Source organism: Bos grunniens, chromosome 11 (assembly GCF_055505025.1).
Source record: "Bos grunniens cultivar Pamir isolate PY7600 chromosome 11, Bosgru_T2T1.0, whole genome shotgun sequence".
In the NCBI taxonomy this organism is placed as follows: domain Eukaryota; kingdom Metazoa; phylum Chordata; class Mammalia; order Artiodactyla; family Bovidae; genus Bos; species Bos grunniens.
Window position 1 is genome coordinate 41,140,376 of NC_141175.1, and position 13,557 is coordinate 41,153,932.

At 42.2% G+C, this 13,557-nt stretch overlaps 1 protein-coding gene across 1 annotated transcript in view; it reads left to right on the plus strand.

The window, feature by feature from the left end:
• The first annotated feature begins 6,345 nt into the window (after window positions 1-6,345).
• The window catches only part of PPP3R1 (protein phosphatase 3 regulatory subunit B, alpha), a 63,918-nt gene continuing 56,706 nt past the window's right edge, over window positions 6,346-13,557 (plus strand). Inside the window, exon 1 of the mRNA XM_086326293.1 lies at window positions 6,346-6,875. Coding sequence (XP_086182419.1) covers window positions 6,873-6,875 — 3 coding nt within the window. The 5' untranslated portion in view covers window positions 6,346-6,872. The remainder of the gene's footprint in view (window positions 6,876-13,557) is intronic.

Consider the following 13,557-nt stretch of genomic DNA (forward strand, 5'->3'; position numbering starts at 1 on the left):
CTGACATAATTACAGATAATTTTCCTGTTCTGTAATTTTCTGTATGTAAAACATTTTCCATAACCTTGTTACTGATCCAGTGGTTTTCCTCCAAGGGCCCTTTAGAATTAAGCCCTTCCATTTATGTCATTAAACGATTGCCCAGCGTCCAGAGTCAGACAAAAGAGAGAACAAGGCTCCCTCAAAAGTGAGACATTCAGAGTAGTTCCCTCTAGTGGAAACAATGGCATGAAGGACCGGTTACAAATGTCTAATACTGAGCTTCAGTGTTCCCCACTCTGCACACACCCATCCAGAAAATGCCAGGCTAAGCTAAGCACCAGTTTATGGCTTACCATATCATGAGGGTATGGCTTTCTCTTAACGCCACTGTAATGGCATTGCATTGCCTCTTCACTCCCTAGAGAAGTCAGGGGGACCTCTGAGATCTGCCATCTTATAAACAATTAATTCCTAGTACCTGCAGTTATAATCTACAAAATAATGTTCCCTTTTCTTGGGGTTAGTCTGATCCTGGTGTGCATACCTTTTCATATATCAGATGGGTTAAGTCAATGAATGGATATTTTATGCCAAATCAATCTTTTTTTTTTTGCTACTTTACTCATTGCCTTTCCTTTGGAAGCCAAGGTCTATCTTGAAAATTCCCTGAGAAAACCCCTGATGATTGAAAGAAGTGGATTCAGTTTGCTGCACGCTCAAACTCCTGATTCAGCACTAAGGAATGTTATTTTTAGATGGAATATAAAACTGAAACCCTGATCCCTTATTTATTAAAGATCTCTTAGGAATCTTTGTGAGATGACAGGCTTAATACTTTATCTCTTACACATTCTCTTTGCATTTTAAAACTTCTGTATAGTATCCTGAGTGCTACGTGAAATCTATATTAATGCTGTGGGTAAAATACAGAAACCAGATTATAGTAAAAAATAAAACTCTTTAGTGAAAACAAAGTATATTAACTATTAGTTCTATGCAGTTGCTAAAAATATTTTTATAAATTTAAATATTTTAGTGTTTGTTGCAATATAGTTAGATATTGAAAAAGCTATATTAAACATTTTAATAAAGAATACATGCATTTTAGTAAAAGTACTGACAATAAACTGTTTTTTTCAGTCTCTCTAATATATTCACACACACAGGCTTTTTCTTCCCCTGAGATTCGTCCATTCTTGTTTGTTCCAATATACATTTTGTTTTTTTTTAGTGTCTATTACTTGTTTGTTCAAATGCCAAGGGCATCTAAACTAGTTTCAATTAACTTGTTGTATTTGAAATTTGCTTACCCTCATAACAAATAAACATGTTAGTGGTTGGTGATGCATGTTCTCAGGTAAAGGACTTGTTCAATACAGAGCTGTTCAATAGTACTTTTGTGTTGGTCAATATGGTAGCCACAAGGTAGGTACAGCTATCAACCACTTGAAATGTAGCTAATGAGACAGAAGAACTGAATTTTAATTTTACTCAATTTTAATTAATTTAAATGTAAACAGCCACAAGTGGCTGAAGGCTACCAAACGACACAGCACAAACTTAGGTTTAAACAACTATCCAAAATTTATAAATGGAAAACTCATAATTCATAGAAGTGGACTGTAGTCAGAGGTAGGATTAGAACTAGGGTCTCACTCGAGTGTTACACACGGTCTCCTGTGAAGCACACGTGGATAATGTGAGTGTGTAAGTATATATGTGAGTCAACAAGTATGACAAACAAGTCTTCTCTAGTGTTATATCTGTTTTTCATTTAAATCATGTTTTCTGATACGCTTAGTATAAATACTGTTTAGATAAATGCTGTAAGGTAAATACTCTTGTAAACTAGTAAAATGCAAATACTATAACAGCTTTTCCTTGGTTCTCATTTTTATATGCAAGAGACCAAAGAAATGAGAATTCTAACTCAGAAAGACTATTTTAAGACACACTCTAGGACATCTCAGTGCATATATATGAATGTAAACCAGCAGCCTGTGCTGCTCCATCTGACTTGGCCCTCCTTGACAACACTGCTGGGCCACTCCTTTCTCCTGAAACCCCGACCCTTGGCTTCCTGAGCATCTGCGCTGGATCTCCTGCCCTTCTGTCTAGCTCGTTTTTGTTCCCGTCATTACTTTCTCTTTTAGCCACTTATTCTGCCCTTGGTCTGGCCCAGTTGCTTCTATGCTGATTTCTGACCTTTCTCTCATGGTTTCAAGTGTTATACTTATGCAGATAATTACTCAATTACAATGTACTTAATTAATGATAATGTACTTACCATATAGAAAAATAATCAGTTTAGAAATATAATAAAGCTCATCATGTAAAAGGTGTTAATACATTGCCTTCAAAAACACTGTGAATTTTTCCTTCAACACATGGAATTAGATGTGGATTTTAGTGGTTCAGGAGTAAATCTCAGGAAGTTCCTTCACCCCCCTTTCCTTTTTGGTCCTGTATATAATACAAAAATAATTTATATAGCCAATTTACTGAATAAGTTTTAGAAACTTTCCTAATTAAAGAATATTTCTAACCTGCGTTTCATCTGAAAAGTAAATTACAGATTTTATTTTGAACAGACTCAATATTATTAATTCTCTTACATTAATTCGAAAAGTTGTATACAATTCCATAGTTTTAAAAATAGTTATGTGTAGAATTAAAAAAAAAAACATCCACCCAGTACTTGGTACACATTTTTCCCAAATTCATTAATTCATAAAGCTATATATTTTAAGAGCATTGATTTCTATCATTGTGTTTTTAATAGCAAATACAGAGTTTCAGCTACATTATAATACAAGCAGGCTTTTGTAGGAAGGCCATTGTTTACAGAATTCTTTGTAAAATTGTTTCTATGGAGAAATGAGTTTCCAAGATAGAACTTGGAATCCTTGGTTCCTACCTTTGCTGCTTAGCAAGAAGGGAACTAGCCACTTCCCTGCCAACTCAGGTGCTAAGGAAGAGGCTAGCTCCCTCAACCACACCATGGAGCAGGGGGCTACCTGGCATCCCTGCTTTCTTCTTGGTATAAAAGGAGATTCTAGGAAGGAAAGCGATTTTTTTCCCCATGCAACCTCGATGCTCACAGCAAAGAGAATTTTATATGAAACTGGATGGCAGAAAGGTACAAAGTATTCTTAAATCTTGGCTTCTTGAGCTGGGACATATATGGTTTTATTTAGGAAGGGAGGTAGATGTTTCCTTTGTGTTAACAGATGTGTACTAAAAAGCAACAGATGTTATTTACAAGTTGTTTTGATTCTTTTTCAATTGGCATTTTCTTCCCATGTATGAGTATAAAGTTAAGTGAGTATAAAAGTTAAACCATTTAACTTTATGTTGACCACATTGTCATTCAAAATAATCATGAATGACAGTGCCTATTTGGGGGTAATACTGCACAGGAATGTCTTAAACAACTATAGAAACGGTAATTCAGCTCTTCCACCACTCTTATATATGATATAAGGAAATGACCACAATCAGACCTTTTTTATCAGGGAGATTTCTGTATATCACAGTGACCTTGATAAAATTACCTGTGACATAGCTAACTTCAGAAAGATAATTACAGAGACACTGAAGTCTAAAGCTGTTGTGCAGTCAAATATGACTGCAAACATTACTTTTTTTCTTAAAACCCCCCAAAAATTTTCTTCTTAGCTTTATGATGATCTTGGGGTCCTTTCTTTTTCTTGTGACTAAATAAGGGGACACTTGAAGATTTCAATTTCTTTTTTTGAGATGATTCCTACATCTCTCTCCCTTTCTACCCTGCAGTTCCAGCTTCTGATATCTCACCAGCAACTCAGAACTAGCATTTTAAAATCCAAACTCATCTCTTTCCACTCAGCAATCAAACTTCTCCAGACATCTCTGTTTCTCTCAATGGTATCACTATTTTCTGTCATCAAACTACAACTATAATGGTCATCTTTTATTTCCCTTCTTCTTATTCCCTACATTGGTTAAATTGCATAGTTAGTCCATTTTTACTCCCTGTTTTTCCTATTGATCCCTTCCTTTTCTCCACTATTGATACTTCTCATGACCTCATACTAGCTGTTACCATTCCTGTAACTGGTATCTCTGTCTTAAGTGTCTCTCCCTCCGACTTACCTCCATAATACTCCCCAACAATCATCTTTTACATGCTAAATTTTCTAGTATATAATAATCCACTTATTAGATATGTCCTTTGCCTTGTGTGTTTTTGGCAGGACCACTAGGTACCTGTTCCCTTAGTAAAAAATTAGAGAAGACAGAGAAGACTGATTACCATACTTTCTATTTTGACCTCGGGAAAAACCTGGATGATAAAGGTGCATTTTGGATTTACCTCTCTTAATGAATTCAGAATAATCTGTTTCAGAGTCAGAGATGCTACCAGTTTGTATATTATGCAGTATATACAAAACTGGGAGAATATAAGTGGTGAATTCCCGTAAATTTGCAGCATGCCAATAAACAAGTGAACTGGCCTTGTGTTTCTTGCTTTTGTTAGTCACAAAGGCTAGCCAATCTTTCACAGCTCTGAACTCTTAAATTCCTGATATAAGTTCACAATAGATATTTGTTGAATGATTATAGTCTGCATTGGTACAAATCATGACAAAATTATGGGTCACTTTGAACCTACTTCATTCCATATAGCTTAAATTCCTTCTCAGTATTTAATCCTCACTCAAAATGATAATTTCATTTTCACTAAATGTATCCGAAGGACACACAAATGCAGTTACAGTGATGATCTCTAAGAGGTGGAGTTGAGGGGGAGGAATTTTTAAAATACTGTTCTTTTAAAAAGTGAGCTTGTCTTAATTTTATGATGAAAAACTAATTAAAAATAATATACCTAGCAAACATAAATGACAATATACCTTAGGAATTTCCTTCTGTTTTGGAAAACATATTAGAATCTAAATAGCAACATATCTAAGTCAAGACTTAACAGATTAAACGGTGGAAGAAACAGGGTCATTTCTTGGCCTTTCTTCCATACATTCGCTATGTGATACAGCTTGTCATCAAAGTTACTTTTCCTTATTTACCCTGAAACGGAAACAAAGTAGTTTTTAAAGAAGAGGCGGGGACGAAGGGTGAGTTGCACATCTCTAGGGCACATCACTGAGTTTCTATTACAAATGATGAATGTTTATCACACAGAAAAATGATTAGCGCGTAAGAAGAAAACCCACGTAAGGAGCTTTAGCAGACTGCCTTTAAAAATACTATAACTTTTAATAAAATTACTGAAAAGAATTTGTTCATTAGGAGTTTCTGACCACTCAGTAAACATCTCTCTCTCTCTCTCTCTCTCTCACACACACACACACACATACACACACGAGATTATCAAGAGCTGAAAAGGAGTAACTGGTTAAAACTGTTGCAAAATGCTTCCATCATTATCCTTAATCACACCTCTCCTGGCAGCTCTTTTTCTTTATCCCTGAACATAATTTTCCTCCTTAGGCTAAGCCTAAGGCTTTTACCACGTCCTTTTTAGGCTTTTACCACGTCCCACTGTCGTCCCAATTTTCTGAGAACAGTAATTACCACCAAAGTGAATACAGCCCTACGAAAAGGACAAGTGCGCAATCGGTCTTTCAACGTTTCACCAAAACACTGCCGCGTCAAAAAGGTAGCCTGGCGGGTTTAAGGAAAAGCTGGGTGCGAAGGGCTTCGCGGCAGCCTCTCTATCGTCTGTTCTGTTGACTCTGCAAGCCTCCTCCTGTCTTCCCAACCCGGCTCCTGACTGCCAACCTATATAGGAATGTGGGCCTGCGGGCGCTGCACCTGGGTGACAAGTGTCTAGATGCGACATGCATTCTGTAGGGCATCCAAGCCATCACACTGATGCAAAGATACCTGTCTTCAGGCGCAAACTGATTCCCTCTAGCCCCAGGGCTGGGGTTGGCCTCTTTTTGGTGAAGAGTCTGGGTGTTCCGACTCAGATAAGGCCGCTCATCTGTTTCTCCTCTCCTACGAGTTTTCACTCCCGGGCCCAAGGCTCCCTCTGCCCAGGCTCACGCACCCCTCGCACTTCCTCCCTCACAGGGAACCCTCGTATTTCCTCGTTTCCCTCTCTCGGCTCAGCCTCCCCCTCTTCAACCCTCCACCCCGCCCGCCTCCAGCCACATGACAGGAAGGGCTCCACCACGCGACGTCACTGACGTCCGCGCCCCCGCCCCCGCGCTCCCCCCGCCCTGCACGCAGCGGCGGCCGGCGCGCTCCGCGCTCCCCAACCAGAGCTCGACAGAGCGCCGCGCGGCCGCCGCCGAGCGGGTGCGCGGGTTCCCGGATGTGCGGCGCTCGCGGAAGCCCCGCCCCCGCCGCCGGCTCCGCGCGCGCCCCCGCCCTCCGCCCCGCGCGCCGCTGCGCTCCGCTGCGCTCCGCTTTCCCCTCCCTCTCCTGCCCTCCCCCTTTTTCGTGCCTTGAGGTTGCGGGTCAGTGCGAGCCACTGCAGTGAGTCCGTCACGGCTCTGGTGCGGGCGCGAGCACGAGTGCGAGGCTGCAGCCCCCGAGCCGCTTGGCCCCCTTCTCCCCCGCCTCCCTCCCTGCTCTGTCTCCACTTCTCGCCGAGTCTCCTCCCGCGCTCTCCGTCTCTGAATCTCGACCTTAATTTCTCTTCTCCCCGCCAGCTCCCGCGTGTCCAGTCACCCCGGCCGGCGCGCTCCCCGCGGCGCCGCTTGCCCTCCCCCAGCCTGCACCCCCCCTTCCCCCGCGGGCGTCCCGAGGGCCGCAGCCGCCCCAGCCGAGCGTAGCTGGGCCGCCGCCGCCGCCGCCACTGCCGCCGCCGCTGCTTCCTGCGGGAGACCGTCAGAGCGCCGACACTCTTCTCTGTGCGAGCGAGCCGCCGACCGCCAAGCAAAATGGTGAGCTCTCGGCTTCCCCACGCACCATCGCTCCCCGCCCGCCGCTTCCAGGGGCAGGGGCGGGGGCGAGCCCCGACTCCCCCGGGCGGCTTCCCCCGGTGGAAAATTCGAGAGACCCGAGAAAGCCCCAGCGGCCCGGGGGCGACGGGCGGCAGATTGACAGCCCGGCGGGGCCCCCGCGCCCGCCCCCGGGCCTCCGCGGGGCGCCCCTCCGCCCCCTCCCCCCCTTGCCCCTGGGATTCCGCCGGGGCCTCGACCCCCAGCCACCCCGGCCGTCCGCCCGGGACTGTCCCCAGATCGGCCCGCTTTCCCTCTCTCCGGCTCCACGTGGAGCCCCCCTCTCAGCTTCAGACTCACTCTCAAGTTCGGGGAGATTTCGGAATCCTACGGCAATCATAGGTGGAGAATGGCTCTTTATATAAGACCCACTTTCTCTCCAGGGCCGCGCTCTCTCCCACTCCCACTCTATTTTGAAGCAGCGAGTCTTGGCAGGAATCTTGCCACTTACTTCCCCCCTCTCCCGTTAGTGTTTATTTCACTGCCGTTTGCAACCTTACGAGGCTTTTTTTTTTTTTCCTTCTTCGCTGCTGGTTTTTTCTCTGCAGTGGCGAACCGGAAAGGTCCAAGGTGTAGATTCATGAGCCCAGTGTAGCTCGGACTGTGATAAACGGGGATACTTGTTTTTAGTGCTTACTGACTGCCAAGGGTTTTTCGTTTTCTTTGTTACCTTCGTAAGTCTCTCCGGTGGTTGTTTTTGAATCATGGCGATTTAAATTTGTCTTTCCTTACCCTCACATTAATCCCTAGGTAGAACTCACTGCTGTAGTGTTTCCGACCGACGCTAGGGGTGTGTCTCCCGCCTATGTCACTGTAGCCAAGAAATCACCGACGCCCTTTTAGCCTGTTACCCTACCGGTTCTCTAGCTCCGGCTAGCCCGTGGAGTTTTCTCTTTGTAATCAAGAATTGCATGCAGAGTAGAAAAAGTTTGCAGTGCTTTTTCATCTAGATCAGATATCCGAACAGGTGATTTGGTCGTTAGGCTATTTCTAAAAGTTTTTGAACAGTTGTCCGAAGATTATTCCGACTGATTGCTAGGCGTTGAGTAATGTCTTGCAGCTTTTAATTGTATTGTATTTCACCTTGTATGTAGAATTTAAGTATTTCAAAATAGCGTGGTGGGTGAGTGAAGAGAGAAATTCTGTGGACTGCGTGCAACTCGAGATCAGTTTAGTGTGATTGTGGGGGGAGAAAGTGACCGTAGTCAAGTAAGTCAGCTTTTATTTAAAAAAATAGAACAAATGATTAAATGCACCTACTGTGTGTGTGTTCAGTCGTGTCGGACTCTGCGACCTCATGGATTATAGCCCACCAGGCTCCTCTGTTCATGGGATTTTTCAGGGCAAGGATACTGGAGTGGGGTTGCCATTCCCTTTGCCAGGAGAATCTTCCCAATCTAGGGATCGAACCCTCGTCTTCTGCATTGGCAGGCGGATTTTTTTTTTTTTTTTTAAACCACTGAGCCATCTGGGAAGCCCCAAGTGCACCTATTAGTGTCCTTAAAATTCAGATTAGGAGCAGACTTAAGAAATGATTAGTGATTTTGATATGTGGAGGAGGTTTTTCCTTGCCAACTTGGGAGGCAGCTTCGAGACGATTTTGGCCTTCAAAAGTCAAAACTTAGGTTTTTCCAGAGTGCTACAAAAACAAGTTATATCAGAGCCATTCATAGTACAGTCTCTCTCTCTTTTTTTTTTTTTTTTGGCATAATCTTTTGGAGTTATGAATTGTGTTTTAGTGCTTTAATACAGCTTCCTTATAGACGTATTTTACCCGAGGGTCCAGATCTTGAAGATCTTTGTCCAGTGTTTTTTTAACCTGGATTTATAAAGGATACGTTTTGAGGAACAAAGACCTAGTCTTGTTTATGTAGTGTATAGGAGAATGATCTGACTTCCAAATAGTTCTTTTCCCCTCTGTGGTGCATCCTCTCCCCTCTCCCCACCCCCACCCCCTTTTTTTTTTCTTGAACTACAGTCAGAATTTGGGAAATCCTCTTTTAGCTTTTAAATGTATGTTCTTGAAAGTTAGTGTTTCTTTATCTTTCAAAAATATTTTCAACTTCCCATAGGATATTTTTTTCTTCCAGGTCATTATTTCCCTCTTCTTTCCAGTTTCCTTTTTAGTATTTATTTTCTGGTTCGCTCTTGGCTCTTTTTTCTGCCGTCCTCTCAATACCATTTCAGGGCATAATTTGTCATGACAGTGGCGCCTCGACTTTGAAGACTGTGTTGGTCCTCTGAGTATAGCGCTGGTTCGAACGTGTCAAGCCTGTACCTCAATTGTGCCTTATGGAGTATTGATTAACAAATAAATAGGAGTTGGGAATGATCTGGTTCATTTTCTTGTTAATTGATCATGTAATTCTGAAAACTTTCACTGTCTTTGGAAAATCTTTGTAATTCCTCCTGCGTATCATGGACATCCTTAGATTTTTGTTAATAGATTTTAATTTGTGAGTTAGTGATTAATTCAAGTAAGGGGAAAGCACAGAGGCTTAGAGATTGAAATGAACCGATCAAGGCTCTTTTGACAGGTATTAATTTTAGTTGCTACCTTAAAAGTAGCCAACTTCTTTTTTGCCTGTTGTATCTTTCCCTCTCTTCATTATCTTTGTTTGAGTCTTAAAATGTTGAGCAAGTGGGCTGAAAATTATGCATGTCTCCCATATAAAATAGTGAGTACTGAGCTCCCAAGAATTTTTCTTGAATCATTAATGATCAGTTTTCTGTGATTACATAAATGAATGTTTGTTTATTGAAATAACTGAATGCCATCACAATTTTTTCTTTAGGTAGGTATGTATAGTTTTAGATAGAGTACTTCAGTGTTACTGACATGCTGAGGTAGATAGAATAAGAATAAAATAATGAAGTAGAATGCTTGTTTGAGTGAGTGAAAGTTGCTCAGTCGCGTCCGACTCTGCTTGTTTAGATGGGTGTAATTGAAAACAGTCTCTGAATATGTTTTGAAGGAGTAAACTTTGTAAGGGCACTAGTTAACTTTTCATTTATCAGAGGTGGTTTTTACTATGTTCTTAGAGTAATTCAGAAATATGACCAGGTTTTTGGTTGGGATAGGTAATACAGATTTAGTTTTGGATACATATATGAACATACTGTATAAATAATTAGCTATTCTTTTCAATTTTGTTTCTTAGGGCAACCTTAAATTTCATAAGTGACCTTTTATATTTTTGTGTTTTCTAAACTTTTTATTAAAATTATCTCCACTATCTGTGATGAGAGCCCGAAGCATATTTATTGCTGTCTGCAATACCTGCAGTTGGGGTTGTACACAGGATATTTTAGTTTGGATTCTCTGACCAAGAAAGGCGACTTTAAAAAAAAAAAAAAAGGCAAGCAACCTGCCTTATGACCAGCAGAATTAAAATTGAAAACAATCATAAAGAGAAAATTTCTCCACTTACTGTGTCCCATAGTTGTTTAAAAAAATAAAAAGGTTCAGAGTACAAGGTAAAGAAGCTGACTAAGGGTCAGTCAGCAATAAGAGGGACAGATAAGTGTGGGAGGATCAGGCATCTGTCATAGGTAGTCAGGCAAGCAAAAAGTACAGAGCAGTGTAAGAAGTCAGCTTGGGCCAGGAGGATTAAGCGACTCAGACTGTGGGCTCAGAGTCTGGGCAGTCAGCAGGGATTCATCACATCAACAAATGCTTGTAGATTTCATCTGCTCTTCACTGGTTACTGTGCTAGGTTGTAGAGAATATTAAAATGATTAAGGCAGGTTTCCTTCTTTCGTTTAAATGGAGAATGGAAGACAACTGCCAATAGGTATGGGGAAAAAATTAGCATTCATTACCATATGAATAATGTACGCAAGGCTGGATACAAATAAAGGAAAGAGCAAGATCAGTTTCTGTGGGATTAGGGAACATTTTATGAAGGAGATGACAGTTGGGCTGGGTCTAAAAAGATTATTCGGGTTGCAGTAGGCAGAGATGGATGCAGCTGGGGAAAGACTTTAAATTCTGGAGTGAGGAAGAGACTGCATATATTTGGAGCACTGACACTCAAGATGTGATTCCTGTATTAGCTGTGTCAGCATCATCTGGAAAGTTGTTAGGTCCCACGCTGAACCAGCTGAATCGCGAACTCCGGGGTGGGGCCAAGCAGTCTAGATTTATATTGCCTTCTGGGTAATTCTGATCTATGCTAAATTTTGAGAGCCACCATTTAGAGAATGGTTCAGTGGTAAAGAATCTGCCTGCTAATGCAGGAGATAAGGGTTCAATCCCTGGGTTGAGAAGATCCCCTGGAGAAGGAATTGGCAACCCACTCCAGTATTCTTGCCTGGGAAATCTCATGGACAGAGGAGCCTGGTGGGCTATAGTCCATGGGGTCACAGAAGAGTTGAACATGACTTAACAACAATTTAGAGAGCAGTGTTGTTGTTCAGTCTCTCAGTTGTGTCTGACTCTTTGCCACCCCATGGACTTTAGCATGCCAGGCCTCTTTGTCCCTCACCATCTCCAGGAGTTCACCCAAGTTCATGCCCATTGAATCCATGATGCCATACAATCATCTCATCCTCTGTCATGCCCTGCTCCTGCCTTCAACCTTTCCCAGCATCAGGGTCTTATCCAGTGAGTCGGCTCTTGGCATCAAGTAGCCAAAGTATTGGAGCTTCAGCTTCAGCATCAGTCCTTCCAATGAAGGACTGGAGCCTGAAGTCAAGTGGGCCTTATGAAGCACTACTACCAATAATGCTAGTGGAAGTGATGGAATTCTAGCTGAGCTATTTAAAATATTAAAGATGATGGTGTTAAAAGTGCTGCACTCTATATCTCAGCAAATTTGGAAAACCCGCCAGTGGCCACAGGACTGGAAAAAGTCAGTTTTCATCCCAGTTCTAAAGAAGAGCAGTGCTAAAGAATGTTCAGACTACCAGACAATTGCGCTCACTTCCCATGCTGGTAAGGTTATGTTCAAAATCCTTCAAGTTAGGCCTCAGCAGTACTTGAATCAAGAACTTCCAGATGTGCAAGCTGGGTTTAGAAAAGGCAGAGGAATCAGAGAACAACTTGGAATGTATTTATTTGACTTTTAGCTGAGTATCTGTTAATATTCCTAACATTGACTATATAAACAGAAGGCATAATTGTAGTTTCGGGAACTTGATCAACTGGGTGAACAAGCCAAGACTAAACACGGGAAGAGGTGTAATCCAAACTATTGGGGATTGAGTGGAGAGATAAATGTCACTCAAAGAAAGCTTCCTAAAAGAGATGGTGCCTGAGCTGAGTCTTAAGAATGAACATTTAGCCAGTGGAAAAGGCACTCTAGGTAGAAAGCTTTACGGTTAAAGACACTGAGGTATGAATATCCAGGCCTGAAGTTCAGCATGGCTGGTAGGTAAGGGGTTGGTTAGGGTGGCATGGAGAGAGAGGGTGGTCAGGTAGCTGGAGGCAGGATTATAGAAAGGTTTGCTTAACACATGCAGGAGTTAAGTTTTTTTTTTTTTTTCTTAAAGCCTGTGGAAGCTATTGTTTTTAAGTAGGAGAATAACATTGTATCATTCGTGTTTTTAGAAAGATGAATCTGATGGTCTGGGGGTAAAATAGGAAAGATGAAAGTAGACATGGTGACCAGTTAAAAAGTTACTGCAGTCACGTGAGAAATAAGGACCTCAAAGAATGTAGTAACAGTGCAGATGGAGGGACGAGACCAGGTGTGAGACACGTTTAGAGGGTAGAAGGTATGACTTGGTGTCTTAGTTTCTGGGGAAGGACAGGGGTGAATCCTGCTGGGGCTTCTGGCTTGGGTGACTGGATAGATAATAGTGCCAGCCGCTGTGTGGTGTTTATCAAGCCTCTGTGTACTTGATTAAGATTTGTTTCTAAGGATATACTAGAATGCTATTGCATACTAAAGAAACTTCCAATTTGCTATAATGACCATTGTTTCATCTCTAGTCTTCTCTTATCGTTTGGTAAATAATGCTTAGAATGCTGTGTTGCAGGATTCTAAGTTCAGTAGAATAGAGTGCTGTGAAATATTAACAGTACCTGCTGCATAGATACCATGGCCTAGGAGATAGCAGAATGAACTTGACAGCCTGGAGGCAGAAAGAGGTAGCATATGTGTGAGCAGTGATTCTCAAAATAAGGATCCTGAACTAGCAGCGTGGACATCATCTGGGACCTTGTTAGAAATGTGCATTCTCTGTCTAGGAGAAACAGAAGGAGATTGGGAGGAATGATGATGATTTCTACTTTGGACACAGTGAATTTAAAGTAGTCATGGGTCACCTGGGTGGATATGGCTAACAGATAATTGGTTATATTGGGATGTAGAAGAGAATTGGGCTTTTATTAAAGATTTGAGTGTTGTTTGTATTTGTTTTAGGTAGCAGTTGAAGTCATGAAACTGAATGATAGCCTATAGATCTTTTTGTTTGTTTAGTCGCTAAGTTGCGTCTGACTCTTTATGACCCCATGAACTGCAGCCCGCCAGACTCCTCTGTCCATGGGATTTCCCGTGCAAGAATACTGGAGTGGATTCCCATTTTCTTCTCCAGGGGCTCTTCCCGACCCAGGGATTGAACCTGGATCTCCCACATTGGCAGGCAGATTTTTCACCGCTGAGCCACCAGGGCAGCCTAA